Source organism: Microtus ochrogaster, unplaced genomic scaffold (assembly GCF_000317375.1).
Source record: "Microtus ochrogaster isolate Prairie Vole_2 unplaced genomic scaffold, MicOch1.0 UNK15, whole genome shotgun sequence".
Lineage (NCBI taxonomy): Eukaryota > Metazoa > Chordata > Mammalia > Rodentia > Cricetidae > Microtus > Microtus ochrogaster.
The window spans coordinates 490916-510647 of record NW_004949113.1 but is presented as its reverse complement, the minus strand read 5'-3'; the positions used below and the strand labels follow the sequence as shown (position 1 = coordinate 510647).

Here is a 19732-nt window from a genome sequence, read left to right as displayed (position 1 = left end):
TCTTGGCTAGCCCCTGGTAGAAAGAAAAAGTGAGAGTTTCACCTGTATTAGCTAGGTTAAACCCTGAGAGGAGGGCTGGAGAGATGACTCCATGGTTAAGAGCACCCATATGGTGGCTCACAGCCATCCTTAACTCCAGTTCAAGAAAATGCAGTGCTGCCTTCTGACCTTCAAGGACGCTAGGCACACGTGTGGTGCACTGACATATAAGCAATAAACATTCACACAAAGAAAAACACACACACATATGCGTGTGTGTGTGTCTGTGTGTGTGTGTATGAGAGAGAGAGAGAGAGAGAGAGAGAGAGAGAGAGAGAGAGAGAGAGAGAGAGAGAGGAGAGAGAGAATGAGAATCTTTGGTTTTTCAAGACAGGGTTTCTCTGTGTATAGCCCTGGCTGTCCTGGAATTTGCTGTGTAGACCTGGCTAGCCTTGAACTCAGAGATCTGCCTGCCTCTGTCTTCCAAGTGCTGGGATTAGAGGCATTTGCCAACACTACCCAGCCAGAAAACTAATCTTTAAAAAATAAAATTAAAACTCTAAGTGCACCAGGAATATTAGCTCAGCCTAGCATGCACAAACCTTGGATTCCATCCCTGCATAAATCAGGCAAGGCTTATGCAGAAGCTGTTATCCTAGCATTTAGAGATGAAGACAGCAAGATCAGGAATTCAAAGGCATCCTTAGCTCATTGTGTGTCTGAGGCCAGCCCAGGCTACAAGAAGCCCTGCACAGTGATGGAAGGAGAGGTGACACACAGGTGACTAGGATGTCCTAGCCAGAGAGGTGAGAAGATAAACAGAGCGCATTTCTTAGTAACTAGATAGGAGAGAATTTCAAGAAAAGAAAGAATGGCCAGCAGCGCCCAAATGCCAGTGAGGGAGAAGGGAAAGGAACTCAGAGACACTTGACATCTGGGCTTTTCTATCCCTCACAATCCTTGCCCACCAGCACTATCTTTTCCCAGCCCTCTGCTCTGACTCAGCTTCAGAAGCCCTGAGACAGATGCGGTGGCTGACACCTGTGATACCTAGTACTCAGGAGGCTGAAGGAGGATCACAAGCTTGAGGCCAACCTGGACTACTGTCTTACTTTCTGTTTGTTATGACACAATATCCCGACAAAAGCATCTTCGGGAGAATAAATGTATTCTGGCTCACAGTTTCATGTCACTCCATCATGTCAGGGTAGTCACAGCGGCAGAGATTCAGGGGACGCATTGCGTTCGCAATCTGGAAGCAGAGAGACAGGGCTCTAGTGCTTCATTCACTCTCTTGGAATAGTCCCACCCACAGTGGGTCTTCCCACCTCCATTAAACTAACAAGAGAATTCCACCAGCCGTGCCACAGGCCACAGAGCTGAGGAGCGTGAATATCGATGAACTTCAAGAGAATATGTTTGAGTGACAAGTAGCCTGTGCATATGCGGTATGTCTGAGTGTGAAGGAATACTTATGTACCCCAAGAGTATAAATCTGAGTATGTGTGTCTGTGTTGTGTATGTGTCGATATTTATGTGTGTATATGTGAGACTATGTGTATGAATGTGTGTGAATATGTATTTATCAGAGTGTGTGTATGTGTGTGAAAGTCTGTGTGGGAGGGAGGATGAATGAGGAGAGCAAGGTGGAGCCCACCCTAAGGCTGGGCCCTCTCTGTTTATCAGACACTGGGTAGTCCCAGTCTACCTCATTACCCATAGGTGCGCTTGCCCTGAGCTCTCGATGCTCCCCAAATCCAGCAGTACTTCTAGAGTCCTCGTCCTGCATCCACTGCCTCTTCAGTGTTTTCCCAATCCTGAGGCTGGTCTTGCCTAGAAAGGTCATTCTGCCTCAGCACTTTGTGGTCACAGCCTGTCTAACCACAGACTTTGACACTGCAGGAGGTCCTATAGCAGCCCCTGTCTCTCCCTTGGTAATTAGTAACTTTTAACTCCTGGTTCAGCAGTTTACAACTGCTTGAAAATCTTTAGGATCCCCAGCCAGCCTGGCACTCCCAGAAACCTATAACCCTGGCCTGGAAGGGATTAAAGGCTCTACTATACAGTTTAGGACTGGTGTTCCAATCTCCAGAACCCACAGAAATGCCGGGTGGTGGTAGTCTGCCTAAGCTTTGATTAACAGACCCTGCCTGTTAATAAGGTGGAAGAGTGATCAATGATGATTTCTGACATCAACCTCAGGCCTCCACATGCAAGTATACACAGAGAGAGGGGGAGGAAAACCAAGTTCCAGAGTACTCTCATCCCAAAAAGATTTGGGAAGTACTCAGGGATGGAGATAGACCCTGGATCACAGGTCCTGTAGGAAGCCAAGTTCCCGAGGAGGGAAAATTCTGAGATCCTCACAAGATGAAATGAGAGCTATGAAACCCAGAGCCCCACCCACAATAGAGAGAGCATCAATGGAGAAAGGCTCATGACTAAACTCATGGCGAGGGTGAAGTCCACCTGACCTGGGAACCCTGGAGTTGACTAGGGACTAGGAAGGTGCTCCGTGCAGATGGGTGAGCAGTGTTCTTCTCATATTTTCTCTTCCCCACTGTCCAGGTGTGAAGGTACCATGCTATGTAATCAAGCTGGAGCAGAGATTTCTTCCTGCCTCCACAGCCCCAGGAATCTCCATGTTCTCAGACCCTGCATACTGGCTGGCCTCAAAAGAGAAAATACAGCTAGTAACATGTTCCCAGCCTCTGCCTTCCCTCCCAGAGCCTTTGCCTTTTTTATTTTTAATTCGTGTGCCATCTGTATTTGTGTGTATTTGTGTGTGTGTGTGTGTGTACATGTTCATGTGTGTGAGTACATGATCTGTATTTGGAGATTTTAAGGAAAACTGTGGATGTCAGGGTCTCCTGTTGGTGGCCACTGTGTACTCCACACTAGCTGGCCTACAAGTTGCTAGGGATTCTCCTTGTCTGCCTCCCATCCCACTTTGGGAGGAGTGAGATTATAAAAGTGTATGTGCTACCATGTTAGTGTTAGGTAAATTGTAGACTTCCAAACGCATGTCTTCACTGATGTATGTTTTATCCACTAAGCATTTCCACAGACCATTCCAATGCATTTTCTGACCCAGAAATGCTCCCTACCAGGGAAATGCCAACTCTGCCTCCAATCCCCTTCATGCCATAGCAGACCCTAGGAACTCCAGTTCTCAGAAAGACTTCCAGTCACTGTCTCAGGAGAGATAATAGCAGCCAACATTGATGGACAGACATGTCATATGCTGTACATAGCATGCTTTACACATGCTATACACAGCTACCCTTTGAGACTGGTCTTAATGCATCCTAGTCTCTAGAGACCAGAGAAGCTCAGTAACTGGCCTAAAATTACATATCTCATTGACAAAGAGCCAGGTTTCAAACACCTGGCTTTATACGAGCCTACAGCTTTCATTGTTTCATTTTTATATGTGTATAGAGTTACACAAGTGAGTGAGTGTGCATGTGGCGGCCAGAGGACAATCGCAGCTGTCCACTATCTATCTACTTTATATCTATTTTTACATTTTAATTTTGTATGTGTATCATGTATTTGCCTGCTCTTGAAGGCCAGAAGAAGGAATCTAATCCCTTGGAGCTGGAGTTACAGGCAGTTGTGAACCACTTGATGTGGGTGCTGGGAACCAAACTTAGGTCCTCTGGAAGAGCACTGAGCCATTACTCAGGTCATCACCTTTTTTTTAAAAAAGACAGGATCTATTAGTAGTCTGAAATTAAACAATTTAGCTAGGCTGGCTGGTCAGTGCACCCCAAGGACCTTCCTGCCACTCTCCCTCCAGAACTGAGACACACCACCATATCAGCATTTTCACGTGAGTCTTGGGATCTAACTCACTCAGGTCTTCAGGCCTATGTGGCACATTCTTTATAAACTGAGCTATTTCCCAAGCCTGAGGAGCATTTGTCTTTATCACCAGACAAGCAGGAAAAGAAAGAAAAAAAGAAAGGAAAGAAGGAAGGAAGGAAGGAAGGAAGGAAGGAAGGAAGGAAGGAAAAGAAAGAATCCTCAGATGCCCCCAGAAAGCTAAGCAGATGACCCCAGGAAAAGTAGGAAAGAAGCCCTGGCCTGTAGATACTGAGATCAGGATGTCCCCTCTGAACCTTCAGCCCCACTGTGTATCCACTTAGTGCACTGGTTCCTGGCACTTTGGTGTCAGTGGCCTTGGCTTCCCAGCCAAGGAGACATTATTGTTCCAGCCATTGACACCAGACAATTAACAGTGGAGAGTAACTGCTTCATCTGAGCCAGCAGCACACTCTTCTTGATGAGATGGGGCAAGTCAAATGCCACCATGATGCTCCCAAGGCAAGCCACTGCAGAGGGCAGAACACAGTCAGAAAAGGTCACCAGAACATGGGATTCTGTATCCCTGAAGTTTCACATAGGATCCTTGGGACCTCCAGTGACAGGAAGCCTCTGGCCCAGGCCCTACTGCTGGATCTGATCTTGGACTGTTGGATAGGTTGCAGCACAGAGTCTATGGTACGACTGGTACAGATGAAAGTGGGAAGTCTGGGACGATAGAGTGTTCTCAGGGTGAGCAGGCAGACTCTGCTGGCCCAGAGCTGACAGACCAAGGCAGGCATCCACCAATGCTAACTACATGTATCTCTAACCCCAGACAGAGCTATAACCTTGCGTCCCCTCCTGGCTGATGAGTCTGCCCACCATGGCGAGTCCCACTCTGAGTCCTGACTCCTCATCTCAGGAGGCGCTGTCAGCACCCACCTGCTCCCCAACTTCTGACTCTGAGAACCTCAGCCCAGATGAGCTCGAACTGCTGGCCAAGCTCGAAGAGCAGAACCGGTGAGTGAGGAGGAGGAAGGCTGGTTCCTGGGTTCCCAACCTTCACACTGAAAGATGAACCTGGGCTATACAGTTACAGCTACCACAAGATGCTGAAAGAAGGGTTTCTCTTTCATCCTTGCTATCCGGGCTCAATAAATTGGGTCCCTCATCCAGAAGAGGAAACCTACATTTCAAAAGGTCAGATGAATCTGGCTGCCATTTACAAAGCCATTTTTGAAGGAAGAGGTTAAAGCTGACCCTGTCTTAGAGGTTTGGTTTTGTTTTGTTTGGGGTGGCAGGGGAGGGGTGTCTTTGAGTTTTCTGTCTGTAGAATCCCCTCCCTGGGGGATTTCAGACAGGACCTCTACTGCTGAGCCATATTCCCAGACCCTCACTGGGGGATTCTAGAGGAATGCTTTACCACAGAATCATGCCCACAGCCCCTCACAGAGACATTCTAGGCAGGGGCTCTACTACTGAGCCACAACCCTGGGCTCATATCATTACTCAGAAATGAAATGAATCCAGCAGATCTGAAGACATTGGCCATAAAAAGGTACTTTATTACTTACAGTTTCCAAGAGGAGAAGAAACAACCTGTCAGTCAGGAGGCAGACTAGAGCCTGAGGGAAAATGCTGGCAAGAACCTTTGTGTTGGTTTCCAAGGGCAGGAGTGAGTGAAGCATTTCAGTTAGCTCTGGCTGGCTAGAGGTCTGTCCCTAGCTGCTGGATACTCCTCAGCCCTGGTGTAAAAGCTTGGCGGAGGAAGTGGTTAGGGTGTGGACTCTGGATTGGTTGATTTGCATATGAAAGTTCATTCACAAGCTTGTGTGCCTTTCCTGTTTTTAATAACAGCCTAGCCCTAGGAGGGACCATCTAGTCCTTCCATCTATCCAGAGTCTATAAAGCTGTCAAAGGTGTAATAAAAGGTCCTAACATCCCAGCACATAAATGGCTATAGGAGAAAGATCAAGAGGTTGAGGCCAGCCTGGGCTTTGTAACGAGATCCTGTTTTAAAATAAAGGGCTAGAGTTATCAATGGTAGAACACTCACCAAGAATGTATAGGTCCCTAAATTCAATCTCCATTAAAAAAAAAATAATAGCAGGAGGGAAGCTGAAGATGCGGCTTAGTGGTTAAAAACCTAGCTAGTTGCTCTTCCACGATGGGTTTAATTCCCAATAACTACATGGTGGCTCACAGCTATTTGTAAATCCAGTTCCAGCTAACTGAATTCCCTCTTCTGATCTTTGAGTACCAAGCATATAATGATGGTGCTCAGACATGTAGGCAAAAGACCTAGAATAGAAACAAAATGAAATATTTAAAAATAAGAATTACTCTGGGTATTGTGGTGCACACCTTTAATCCCAGCATTCGGGAAGCAGAGACAGGTGGATCCCTGAGTTTGAGGCCAGCCTGACCTACAAAGCGAGTTCCAGAACAGCCAGGGGTACACAGAGAAACCCTGTCTTGAAAAACCAATAATCATAATCATAATGAGAAGGGGGAGAAGGAGGAAGGAGAAGAAAACTTATTTTTTAATAAAAAAGAAGGAAGGAAGGAGGAGAGATAGTTTTATTTGTAAAGTCCTTGAATGTAATCCCCAGAATCCACATTAAAAACTAGTCATACAAGCATTTAATCCCAGTACTCAGGAGGTAGAGGCAGGTGAATTTCTATGAGTTTGAGGACAACCTGGTCTACATAGGGAGTTCCAGGACAGCCAGGGTTACATAGTGAGACTCTGTCTTTAAAAAAAAACAAGAAAGAAAGAAAGAAAGAAAGAAAGAAAGAAAGAAAGAAAGAAAGAAAGAAAGAAAAGAAAGAAAAGAAAGAAAAAAGAAAAGGTAGTCATACTGAATGCTGACACATGCTTGTAATTCCAACAACCAGGAGGTAGGGACAGCCAGATTCCTGAGGCTCACTAACCAGCCACCCATGCCTAATTGGAGAGGTACAAGTTCATGAGAGACCCTGTCTCCAAATAATAATATGGATTCCTGAGCAGTATCCAAGGTTGACCTCCAGCCTCCACATGCATGTGAACAGCCATGCACATGTGCATACATGTGCATATAAAGAAAGAGAAGGAAGGAAAAAGAAAAGGGCATGGTTACTACAACCCCAGTGTCCTTGGCACTCTGTAACTGCCCTCAGTCAGAACTTGCATTCTGAGCACCTCTCTAAAATGTAGACCATCCCTAAATAAATCTGCTGTGCAGGGTTGGTCTGAGAACGAGATGACAGAAACACATTCAGCCCAGTGCTTGGTACAGAAGAAGAACACACAAATGGCTTTCCAAGAGCCAGTAGATAAGCACCACGGCTAGGGAAGTTAGGTCACTGGCTAAGGTCACTTAGCAAGAAATGCAGCAAGGGGGCTGGAGAAATGGCTCAGCAGTCAAGAACACTTGCTGCTCTCTCTCAGAAGACCAAATCCAATTCCCAATGCCCATATTGTGTGGCTCACAGTCACTCCAGCTCTCTTTTGGCTTCCACATGCACCGATATGCACATCACATGCACATACAGAGATAAAAGTTCTCAAAGAAAGGAAGGCAACACGGATCCAGTCTAAGAGGTCAAGCACTCCGGAGGGCCCTAGTCCAGGACGACTAACTGGAATTTTCTGACCTCCTCTCTCCCATTCTTCCTGCCCAGGCTCCTGGAAGCAGACTCCAAGTCCATGCGCTCCATGAATGGCTCCCGGAGGAACAGCGGCTCCTCACTGGTATCCAGCTCCTCAGCCTCCTCTAACCTGAGCCACCTGGAGGAGGACACATGGATTCTCTGGGGCCGCATTGCCAATGAGTGGGAAGAGTGGCGGAGGAGGAAGGAGAAGCTACTCAAGGTAGCCTGAGACAGATGTGCAGATGGGACACAGGGGCAGGAGAGAAGGGGCAGGATGGCAGAGGTCTTTGTGTTTGCTTGCTTTCTGTTCTGGTGTGATGGCGAATACCTATGACCCCCGCACTCAGGACACTGGGGCAAGAGGCTTGCAAGTTGAAGGCCAGTTTGTACTGCATAGTGAAAGTTTGTGTCAAAAGCCAATGGCTTAAAAACAATATGGGTGCTGGGGAAATACCTCCATCTCTAAAGTGCTTGCTGTATATGCTTGAAGACCTCAAGTTCATTCCCAGCACCTGTAAAAAGATGAGCATGCTGGCACATGCTTGTAATCCCAGCACTAGGGAGGCAGAGACAGTCAGATCCCTTGAGTTCTCTGGTCAGTCAGCCTAGCCCAGTGGACAAGCCCCAACCTAGTAAGAAACCCTGTCTCAAAATACACTGTGGATCAGCAGGTAAAGGTACTTGCTGTCAAGATTAACAATCTGATTATCCTCAGGTCCCACATGATAGGAGGAAATCAATTCCTTCAAATGCAGATGGAAGTTGTTCTATGACCTCCACATGTGTGCTGTGGTATATACTGCACACACACACACACACACACACACACACACACACAGACACACACACACACACACACTAAATAAATAATAAATGCAATTTAAAATATAACAACAAAACAAAAACCAAGGCAGATACCTCTGACGAATGACAACTGAGCCTGACCTCTGACCTCCACGTACACGCATGCACATATATATGAATATACACACAAACAGAAACTAGGCATGGAATTGAGTTTTTAGCTTTGTGATAGAGGAGTCACTGAAGGATGGGGAGCCCCCAGTCAGCACCATGATTAGCTAAGGAGTGACTCAGATGTCCTCTGTACCATTCTAAAAGCATGGGTTGGGTTGGCCTTGGGAAGGCTGCAGTGCATGGGGCAAAGCCAGCCCTGGCCTCTCTCCCTACCTCACCTCTCCCCATAACAGGAGCTGATCCGGAAGGGCATCCCACATCACTTTCGGGCCATCGTTTGGCAGCTCCTGTGCAGTGCCACAGATATGCCTGTCAAGAACCAGTACTCAGAGCTACTCAAGATGTCCTCACCATGCGAGAAGTTGATCCGCAGGGACATTGCTCGCACCTACCCAGAGCATGAGTTCTTCAAAGGCCAGGACAGCCTGGGCCAAGAAGTCCTCTTCAACGTCATGAAGGTGAGACCCCAGCATTGGCTCTAGCCACCTTAGCAACAACCCGACTTGAGATGGCTCTGTGGGGGCTGGTGAGAACCCTGCATTCACACAACCTTTTCCCTTCCAGGCATACTCCCTGGTTGATCGGGAGGTGGGTTACTGCCAGGGCAGTGCCTTCATTGTGGGCTTACTCCTCATGCAGGTACGTGGCCGTCCTGGGGTCCATCTCCAAGAAATGGGCACAAGAGATTTCCCTATATCCAGTGACCTCCTAGGGCCAGAGCCTTCCTCAGCAGCCAGCTCACTATGACCTCCGACAAAGGCCAGACTAAGCCCCCAGTGGATGGATACAGTGGGGTTAGGCACTTGTGCTGCCTTGGGTCCTGATACTGTATCATCCAGGACAAGGACAGGACTTAAGGAACAGTTGGACAGGGAAGAACTATAGGTCAAGGATGTAGGTGTTTCTGGGGGCTCAGGGACTCCAGAAGGCACAGGACAGGGAGAAAGACACTTAGGTGTGAGTGGGGGTGTCCCGACCAGGTAGATGAGACTGGGGCACTACTAGCAAGGTTTAGGTACAGTTCCATTGTTTCCTGCCAGCGGCCCTCGCAATAACATCAGCTATGGGTTTTCCATCAGTGCATGGTACTGACCATATTTATGGTTTATTGGATGGGTCCCAGTAGCCAGGTATAGGAACAATAAATATAAGTGGGACAGAAACCGGCCCCTGTGTACCATGTCACAGTCCAGAGTCCGAGTATGCCCTTCTGTGGCTCAACACACACACACACTGCTGGTCCCTCCAGATGCCTGAGGAGGAAGCGTTCTGTGTGTTCGTGCGACTGATGCAGGAGTACCGGCTGCGGGAGCTCTTCAAGCCCAGTATGGCTGAGCTGGGACTCTGTATCTACCAATTTGAGTACATGCTACAGGTAAGCAGGCCAGATATCTCCAGAAAGCCCCCAAACTGGAAATGCTAGGCCTGAGAAATCACCCTTGGGAGCTGGAAATGTGTCTCAGTTGGTAGGATATTTGCCTATCATGCATAAAGCCTTGGGCTCCATCGCTAGCACTTTATAAACTGGGCGTGGTAGTACACATCTGTCATCCCTGGACTTGAGAGGTTGAGGCAGGAGGATCAGAAATTCAAGGTCAGTCTCAACTGCATAGCTTCACAGCCAGCCTGAGTTTCATGAGACCCTATCTGAAAGAGAAAGGGGGTCAGGGAAAGAGGTGGCAGAGGTGATGTCCCTGGAGCCTGTCAAGGAGATACACACTTTGATCCTAATGCTTGGGTTTATGAGATTTTAGGATAACAAGTTCAAGGCCACCCTAGGCTACTTAGTGAGGGTCTGTTTCAAAATCTAAGAGCTGGGAGATTGGAGCACGTGTCTTTGGTAGAGGACTTGCTTAGCATGTGTAAGAGTCCTGGTTTCAATCCCTATTTCTGAGGGGACATGGGAAGAGAGAGAAGGAAGAACAGAAGGAAGGGAGGGAGGGAGAGGGAGGCTCAGAAAGGGACTCCTGTCTTGTCCCCCGGAGATGAAAGAACACATTCCTGGAGCCTGCTGGGAGGGACAAGGCTACCCAGGACAGAGCCCCTTGACTCTGAAAGAGGCTCCCAGAACCACTAAAGCAGAGTGGGAGGAAGAGGTCTGGCTCCATGTGCTAAGGGTGTGGTGGAAGGAGGAAAAAGTGTTGTCTGCCTGCCTCTGCTGATTACGGAGAAGCTACAGACGTCTCCATTTATAAATAGCAACCCCCACAGGGCTCACTCCTGGCTGGCAGACAGAACCTAAGTGCTTATGCTGCACACACACACACATGCACGCACCATTCTTATACATACTGGCCAGCTACAGAAAGGAGCCCATGGCAAGAAAACTGTGCCCCCAGTGAGTTATCCGTGAAGGCCCCCTCTTTTAGGTTCTGAGGACAGGGGAGTAGAGCTCCATAGGAGTTGATAGTCACACAGACAGGAGGTCAGGCACCTACAAAAATAAATGTAGAGGGCTGGGGTAGCAGGCTTGCCTAGCATTTGTGAGACTCTAGGTTTAATCCCCAATATACTTCCCTACCCCACAAAAAGAAAAGAAACTTCATAGCTGGGCATGGTGGTGCACACATTTTTTTGTTGTTATACTTTTGTTTTCTTTTTTGAGACAGGGTTTCTCTGTAGGCTGTCCTGGAACTTGCTTTTAGACCAAAAAATAGGTAGCAACAACTGGATATGGATGCCTTTAATCCCAGCATTTAGGAGGCAGAGGCAATCAGACCCCTGTGAATTCATTAGCCAGTTCCAGGACATCTAGGGCCATATAGTGAGACACTGAACCAAAGAAGATAGTAATATCAACCTCTGACCTACACACCACACCCTTACACGTGCACACACATATGAACAGATACACACATACCCACAAATAGAAAACGACCCAGGCTGGAATACCTAAGACCTTCACAGCCTAAGATTTACAGAGCCAAGCAGATGTGCATCTATAGCACAGAGTCACTGGCTCAAGGAATAAGCTCCTAAGCTCTGACACCTTCTCTAGCTAGTTTCCCCAGTGGTCTGCTACTGTCTAGCAGCCGGAAGTGGAAGTCAATGGCACTTTGACAGGCATTTTCTCAAGCCCTGCTTTCATCCCCATGTCACTCAACGGTTCAGTCCAGCTGAAAAAGACTAAGGGGGACCTAGGTTTCCCAGGATGGGTCCCCAAATGCTCCTTGGAGGTGAGGGGCACTGAGGCTCAATGCCTCCTTCCCCGTGCCCACCAGCCTCTCCCTCCCCACACAGGAGCAGCTTCCGGACCTGAACACCCACTTCCGATCACAGAGCTTCCACACATCCATGTATGCATCATCCTGGTTCCTCACACTTTTCCTTACCACCTTCCCCCTGCCTGTTGCCACCCGGGTCTTTGACATCTTTATGTATGAGGTGAGTGCCCCATAGGGCACCCCTGCCCACTCCACTCTGCATGTGGAAGGAGTCACATCCCTCCCCAAGAAAGAATCATAACCAATCAACTGGACAAAAGAAGGGCTAGGGTGTGAGGAGGGTCTGAGCTTCCCGGTGGGAGGATAGGAAGCTCACTAATGGGAGGACAGGGGCCTTCGGGTGGGAGAACTGAAGGTTCACGGGCTATGATTGCTTTTGCAGGGACTGGAGATTGTGTTCCGAGTCGGCCTCGCTCTGCTTCAAGTGAACCAGACAGAGCTGATGCAACTGGACATGGAGGGCATGTCTCAGGTGAGTCAGGATGTCTGGGAAGGTGAGACCGCCTCTACCAGAGGTGACAGGCCCAGGAAACCTTCCTTATGACCAGAAGGGAACTGAAGATAAGGCTGGTTGGTAGAGTGCTTGTCTATCGTGCATGCAGTCCTGGGTTCCATCTCTAGCACTACATAAACAGGCATTCCAATACTCAGGAGGTAGAGGCAGGTGGATCAGAAGTTCAAGGATAACCTGAACTCTACAAGATTCTAAGTTATGAGACCCTGGCTTCCCAATGGAAGTCATTCCTGAGCATCTGGGATCCTTTCTGCTATTCCTGAGGCCTTCCTGAGGAACCCAGGCTCTGTCAGAGACAGCCAGAGACAGCAAACTAGCTAGCACTGGGAAGAAAGGGAGGCCAGCACTCAACTGATGGGGAGGTCCTATCCACTCTTTCCTGCCCACTTGTTGCAAGTTTCCAAAGCTTGCCTGCAAATTAACCCTGGCTGAAATGGGAGACTTTACATATGGTTTGATCCCATCTCTCATCCTGGGGGGCAAAGGAGGGAACCAGCATCTTGCTTGGGGTAGCCTCCTACCCTGCCCCTCCCTGACTGGGCCTGCCCCTGGCACAGTATGCTAGAGCAGAAGCCAGCTTTCCCCTCACCATGGTTTCCTATCACACAGGCTCCTACCCCCTCCCAGCATCTTCCAGCTGGTGCTTCAGGAAAGAATACACAAAAGCCACAGTTGTTTCTGTGAACACGGGCATCCATTGTCCAAGACTGCCTGAGGGGGCCAGCTGGGCGGAGGAACAGGACCTGTTGTCCACTGGGCTTGTCTACCCCCTTCCTGAGGAAGGTTTCCCCATGCTTAGACCCCTTTCATCCCAGCCCTGCCTTCAAAAGGTCCTCTAGCGTGATAGTTTTTAACTTAACTTTATTTATTATCGTTGTTAATGTGGGGATTGGGGAGAGGAAGAAAGAGGGAGAAGAACCCATGGCAAATGGTTAGATCATAATACTCACGATTCTCTCCTTCCACTCTGGGCTCTGAGGCTCAAACTCTTTTTTTACTGTTGACTCCAGGGACACAAGTCAGGTCAGGCTAGGACGACTAGCCAAGCTGATACCCCCCTCCCCCCCACACACACCCAGTCCTGAGCCTGATTCTCTCAAGTTTCCCCCAAAGGCATCCTGGGAAGGCAGACCTTCCGGTCTCCCCCAGCTGCTCCTTCTGCAGTCATTCATTTGCACTACAAATGCCGGCTGAGTAGTCAAAGTCCGTAGTCTAGGGGCTGAAAGGGGGAAGCTCCTGGCTGTAGCAGGATACAGTGACTTCTCAGACAGACCGCGATGGTCAGGACCCTTGTGACAGTGACTCCCTGTGTCCCCACAGTACTTCCAGAGAGTGATCCCCCACCAGTTTGACAGCTGCCCGGACAAGCTGGTCCTCAAGGCTTACCAGGTCAAGTACAACCCTAAAAAGATGAAGAGGTCAGTGCCCGGGAATGGAGATCCCGAGAGGGAATCCCTCCCCAACCCCGGGGAGGCCGGCACGGTGACCTTACTCCCTGTCCCCACAGGCTGGAGAAGGAATACGCAGCTATGAAGAGTAAAGAGATGGAAGAGCAGATCGAGATCAAAGTAAGTTCCAGAGGCATGGGGGAGGGAAAAGATGGGTGCCCTGGAGGCTTTCCCTCGCAACTCCAGAGATGGCCGCTAGAGGGCAGTCCTATTCAGCGCATGGGTGGAACGGGCTGAACTGGGCAGCGAGCCTGAGGCTCCTGATGACCCTTGCAGACATGACCTTTCCTTCACCTGCCAGCCCAGCGTGGGAGCGCCTGTCCCAATTTGCACGTTCCAAGAGGTGGTCACACAACAGTAAACAAACAAGACAGTCAAAATTCCTTGCCTTCAGGCCCCTGAACCCCCATGTCATGGGGCGACTGTCAATAAATCACTGAAGTGGTGTGAACTCCAGATATAATCATACAAGAGAGAGAGCCAGATGTGCCTTGGAGACACTTCAGGTCCAGGAGTCCAGTCTAAGGGGCCTAGGGTAGCAGACATGGACCTGGTGGGCAGGAGAACACCCAGAAGGTTGAGAGAACAGGGGAGCCTTCGCAGTTGGGGGCTAAGAGAAGAATAGCTCAGGAAAGCAGGATATGTAGGCTAGAATATGGGCCCCCACTGAGGGTCCTGGATGCACTAGCAGCTGACTTGCCAGACCATCAGAATCAGTTTCTTGAGTGCGCAAAGTCTCTAAGCCCAAACTCACCTCTTGATAGCCTCTGCTTTATGCCTTATGTGATTTTAGCTGTTCACCCAACAAACATTGATTGAAACAAAGAAGAGACCTGGTCTTAAGTAACAAGGATGTGGCTTCCCAGATGAAAGCACTCTTGAGCACCTACAGTCTCACAATATCTCCCCAAGGAGCCCCAGGCCCTGCAAAATAGAGTCCAGGGCAGGACTTAGAAGAGGGGAAAGAGGAAGGCTCAGACCCAGCTAACCCTTGGGAGGCCCCACCTACCCCACCTACCCCACCTACCAACTAGCTACAGGTCTCCAAAACCGGCTGGCCAAGAATGAGGGTCCTGCCACCCAGTATGGAAGACAGACAGGGACACAAATCCATGCACAGACCTGGTTCTGTCCTATCCAGTTGATGAGTCGACACGGTTAGCACTAGTATCCCACTAAGGACCAGGTGTGTGATCCTAGAAGGTGAATTCACCTCTCTGAGCCTTGGAGTCCCCATCTGCAAACGGGCTTTTGCTGCACTATTCTTAGTACTATCAACCTTGTGGGCATCATTCCCACCTCCTATAGAAAGTCAGGGGCAGAACGCAGATGATCCAGATCACCTCTCACTTGTGCCTTCAAGCTGAAGCACCTGGCCCAGCTTGAGGGGTCCAGAAAGTGTTCTATCCTGAGTTTGTGAATCAGTTTACAAGGAAGGAAGCTTGAGTGTTGCACAAGACCAAAATGTGGTTCTTGCTGTGTGCAAACAAGGGACCTGCTCTCATCTGGTGACCGTGAGGACTCAGCAATAAGACAAGAATGCTAAAGACCCTTGGGGCCACAGGCCAGACTGAAAATTTCCCCTGAGATTTCCCCGGAGACCTTGAAGAGTCAGGTGGATGCCTTCACATAGGGCACAGGTGTCCTGCAGTTTGGTCTTTCACTTTTAGTCTGTTTTAAAACATCCTGATTTGATGCCAGGCAGTGGTGACACACACTTTTAATCCCACACTCAGGAAGCAGAGGCAGGAGAATTTCTGAGTTTGAGGTCACCCTGATCTACAGGATGAGTCCCAAGACAGCCAGAGCTACACAGATAAACCCTGTCTCAAAACAAAAAACAAAAACCACCCTTACTTGTTTGAATCAGGTAAGACAAGATAATAAGGACATGGACAATTGCCTTTGAACGAAGAGTGTATTGGGGCTGGAGCTGTAGCTTAGTGGTGAGCATTTGCCCAGCATACACAATTTCTTGGGCTCTATCCTTAGCACAGAACAAAAGGAAAAGAAAAAAAAAAGAGGGCAAAGGAAATGGCTCAGTGGGTAAAGTGCTTGCTGTGTAAGCTTGAGGACCTGAGTTCAATCCCCAGAACTCACATAAAATAGCCAGTAGTAGTAGTGGTATTCTGTTGATTCCAGCACTGGAGATGCAGAGACAGGCAGATAATGAGCAACTTTAGCTAAATTGGCGAGTTCTAAGTAAAAGAGGAGAGGTGAGGCTGTGGGGATGCCTCTGTAGAGTGCTTGTCTACAAGTGAAGTGAAGGCCTGAGTTCAGCCATCCTAGAACCCAACAGAAACAGCCAAGCAAGGTTGGTGTGTATTTGTAACCTGGGATCAGGAGAAGTAACAGGCAAATTCATGGAACTCATTGTCCAGCCAGCCTAGCTAAATCCATGGGCTTCAGCTTCAGAGAGAAACTGTATTTAAAATCTAAAGTGGAACAGGTATGATGGCACACGCTTTTAATTCTGTCAGGCAGTTAAAGCAGACAGATATCTATATGTTCAAGGCCAATCTTGTCTACATAATGAGATCTAGCCCAGCCATGGCTACATAGTAAGACCCTGTCCCAACAAACACAGGCATGGTGTCACAATCCTGTCATCCCAGGACTGATGAAGTGGACTTGAGAGGAACAGGAGTACAGAGTTTTCCTCAGCTATATGACAAATTAGGGGCCAACCTAGGTTACATGAGACCCTGTCTTAACAAATGAACAAAACAGGCTGGAGGCATGGTGGCACACACCTTTAATCCCAGTACTTAGGAGGCAGAGGCACACTAATATCAGTGAGTTCCAGACCAGCCCAGGGCTTAAAGTGAGACTTTTTTCTCAAAATATAAATAAAATAATCTTAAAGTAAATAAGTAATAATTTCAAAATAAATCATTTAAAGACTGACCTCTGGCCGGGCAATGGTGGCGTACGCCTTTAATCCCAGCACTCGAGAGGCAGAGGCAGGCGGATCTCTGTGAGTTCGAGACCAGCCTGGTCTACAAGAGCTAGTTCCAGGACAGGCTCCAAAGCCACAGAGAAACCTTATCTCGAAAAACAAAAACAAAAACAACAACAACAAAAAAAAAAAAAACAAGACTGACCTCTGGCCTCCATATGTTTGTGTGCACTAGGGCATGAGCTTAAACACACATGTCTGTACATACACACACAAATACGCATACACAAGTATAGACGAAAGAAAAGAGAGTTGGTTACTCTGTTTCAAGAGGAAAAAAACAGGACATGTCAGTCAGAGAACATGGAGGCAGCACTGGCCAGAACCTTCAACACACTTTCTACAGGAAGGAAGAATAAAAGCAGGGCAGGTGTGTGTCATCAGGCTCAGGGCCAGGCAGGGTAGGCATTGTAAGCAGGCAATTTGAGTGATTTTTCTCAGCTTCAAGGAGCTTCCTCCTAGTATTTATATCAGCACTGGACCATTAGGATAAGAGTGGTGTCTATTTAGTAAGCTTCAGGTAAAAGAAGGTTGAGAACTTGGGTTCTGGACTTACTGCTTTTGTATTGGAAAGAAAACATCCTCTCCTGCCATCTAGCAATTAGTTAGTTCTGAAATGTATTATCTCTCCCAAGATAGCAAGGCCTCAGGATGCTGAAGCATCATAAAACAAGAGACTTTCAGAGTCAGCAAGTTGGCTCAGTGGGTGAAGGCATTGCCACCAAGTCTGATGACCTAAGTTTGATCCCCAGGACCCACATGGTAGAAGGAGAGACCTCACTTCTGCATGTTCTCCACAGGAGGACCATGGCATGTGCACACACAAACATATAAATGTAAATACTCAAATGCAAACTTTTATTTGAGGATTTTTTTTATTTTGGTTTGCTTTGATTTGTTTTTTGTTTTGTTTTAGATGGGGTCTTCTATGCAGTCCTTACTGGTCTTGAACATGACTCCCCAATACTGGGATAGCAGGCATGTGCCACCATGCCCAGCCTCATACTTATTGTTTGTATTTCTTTTTTCTTTTATTTATGTATATATGTATGTATTTATTTTAAGTGGGGTTTTTTTTGAGACAGAGTTTCTCTGTGTAACAATCCTGACTGTCCTGGAACTTGCTTTATGGACCAGGTTTTCCTCAAACTCGCTGAGATCCACCTGCCTCTGCCTCCCAAGTGCTGGGATTAAAGGCGTGCGCCACCACTATAAGCTGTCTTCATATCTGCAGTCCTGCCTCAGTACTGTAATTACTGTGCCATCATCCTCAACTGAAAAAAAATTGAAACAGGGTCTCATATAGAGCAAGTATATGACCTAAACCTGCATTTTAGCAAAGGATAATCTTGACCTCCTGATCCTCTTGCCTCCACCTCATGAATGCTGAGATTAGAGGTGTGTGCAATCACAGTTTATAGGGTCTTGGGTATTGAAACCGGGACTTAAAGCATTCTAGGCAAGCATTCTACCAACTAAACTATATCCCCAGGCCCCCACTCCAAATTTTTTTGTAAACTGACAAGTGTATAGCCCTACATACCCCTCATTCATTCTGCCTCCTTTTTTCCATTTTGGGTAATCAGCAGAGAGAGGACTCATCAGCCAGGCCTGTCCAAGCTTCTCTGTGGGTGGTGGTGCTAGGTGCAGTGATCAGCTGAGTTACGTTTGGACAGAGCAACCTAGGAGTTACAGGCTTCCCTGTCTCTTAAACAGTCAACCCTCCCTGGCCTTAAACGGTTCTGATCCAGCCTTGCTGAGAAGCTCGGCTGAGGCTCTGCTTCTCTGACTCAGCTTCCTTACACATGATGTGAGTCAGTGACTATCAGATCCATTATTTGCTCCAGTTGCTTTCTGGGTGTTTATCACTGTGTCTCCCCCAGAATCAGTCAGGACCTATTCTGTGTAACCAACCCATAGCAAGTGTTCTAGCTTCATTTCTGCTGCTGTGATAAAATACTCTGACAAACAGGCGGTCTGGAGAAATGGCCCAGCAGTTAAGAGAACCGGTGTTCACAACTGCCTATATCTCCATCTCAAGAGATCTTCTGGTCTCTCTAGTTTTTGCATAAAATAAATAAATTCTCAAAAAAAAGTTTTTTAAACTTAAGACAAGAAAAATATTTATTGTAGCTAACAATTGCAGATTACAGTTCACTGCGACCAGGGAAGTCACAGCAGAAAGAGCTTAAGACAGTTGGTCACATGGCATCCAGTCAGAAACAAAGAGATGCTTGCATGTTGGTCAGCTCTATTTCTCCACACTTGTAGTTCAGGATTTCCTGCCTGGGGAATGGTGCCTCCTACAGTGGGCTGGCTCCACCCACATCAATTAAGATGATCAAGAAAATCCCCTACAGACATGTTCACAGGCAAACTCAATGTAGACAGTCCTTCATTGAGATTCTCTTCCCAAATGATTCAAGATTTTATCAAGTTGACAACTAAACCCAACCCTCACAGCCAGGTAGGCATCTCAGCTATCTACTAATACAAATCATGTATTCATAACCAAGAGGCTGAGGATGCTAGCTACAACACAGCTGCATACATCAGCTCTCTAGAGGGTCATGGGGGAACCTAAAACCACAGATACTTACCCTAAATTCCTCATCACAGAATAGAAGGCAGAGCCAAACATGGCATGATGCACCTCTATAATCCCCTACTCAGGAGATAGAAGGATTAGGGCTCAAAGCTAACTATACTATATAATAAGCAGGAGAATAATAACCAAGGCAATGTCTCTAAACCCAGGATAGGCCCTGGGTTCTGTCCACACCCTGGCATCACACCATACACAGCATCATGGTACACACCTACCATCTCAGTTCTCAAGTGGGAGGAGCAATATCAAGGAGACAAAGGCAACCTTGGCTACACAGCAAGTTCTAAGTCAGCCTGGAATGTATGAGATCCTGTCTCAGAGACAATGATTAAAGCAAAAGTCTCCTACATCTTTAACACAGGAGGCCACAGTTCTGAGAGAGGGCTTGTTCCAGAGAGTTCAACTCAGGGGCTGGTAAGACCAAAGCAAAAAGTAGTCAGCACTGCCTGGCATCAGCTTCTCCCCAAACACAGAAGCCTTTGCTCTTGAAAGATTAAGACACACTTCTGAGGACAGTGTAGATGCTGACTGCTCCTTACACACACACACACACACACACACACACACACACACACA

At 47.7% G+C, this 19732-nt stretch overlaps 1 protein-coding gene across 3 annotated transcripts in view; it reads left to right on the top strand.

The window, feature by feature from the left end:
- The window catches only part of Evi5l (ecotropic viral integration site 5 like), a 41190-nt gene that overhangs the window by 12895 nt on the left and 8563 nt on the right, over positions 1-19732 (top strand). For 2 of the 3 annotated variants that reach the window (XM_005366962.2, XM_005366963.2), the window contains exons 2-10: positions 4625-4809; positions 7456-7645; positions 8637-8861; positions 8968-9042; positions 9653-9778; positions 11644-11787; positions 12010-12099; positions 13462-13559; positions 13649-13709. In XM_005366962.2, the coding sequence (XP_005367019.1) occupies positions 4658-4809; positions 7456-7645; positions 8637-8861; positions 8968-9042; positions 9653-9778; positions 11644-11787; positions 12010-12099; positions 13462-13559; positions 13649-13709 (1161 nt within the window). In that variant the 5' untranslated portion in view covers positions 4625-4657. The remainder of the gene's footprint in view (positions 1-4624; positions 4810-7455; positions 7646-8636; positions 8862-8967; positions 9043-9652; positions 9779-11643; positions 11788-12009; positions 12100-13461; positions 13560-13648; positions 13710-19732) is intronic. The other variant, XM_013353717.2, reaches the window with a different exon arrangement.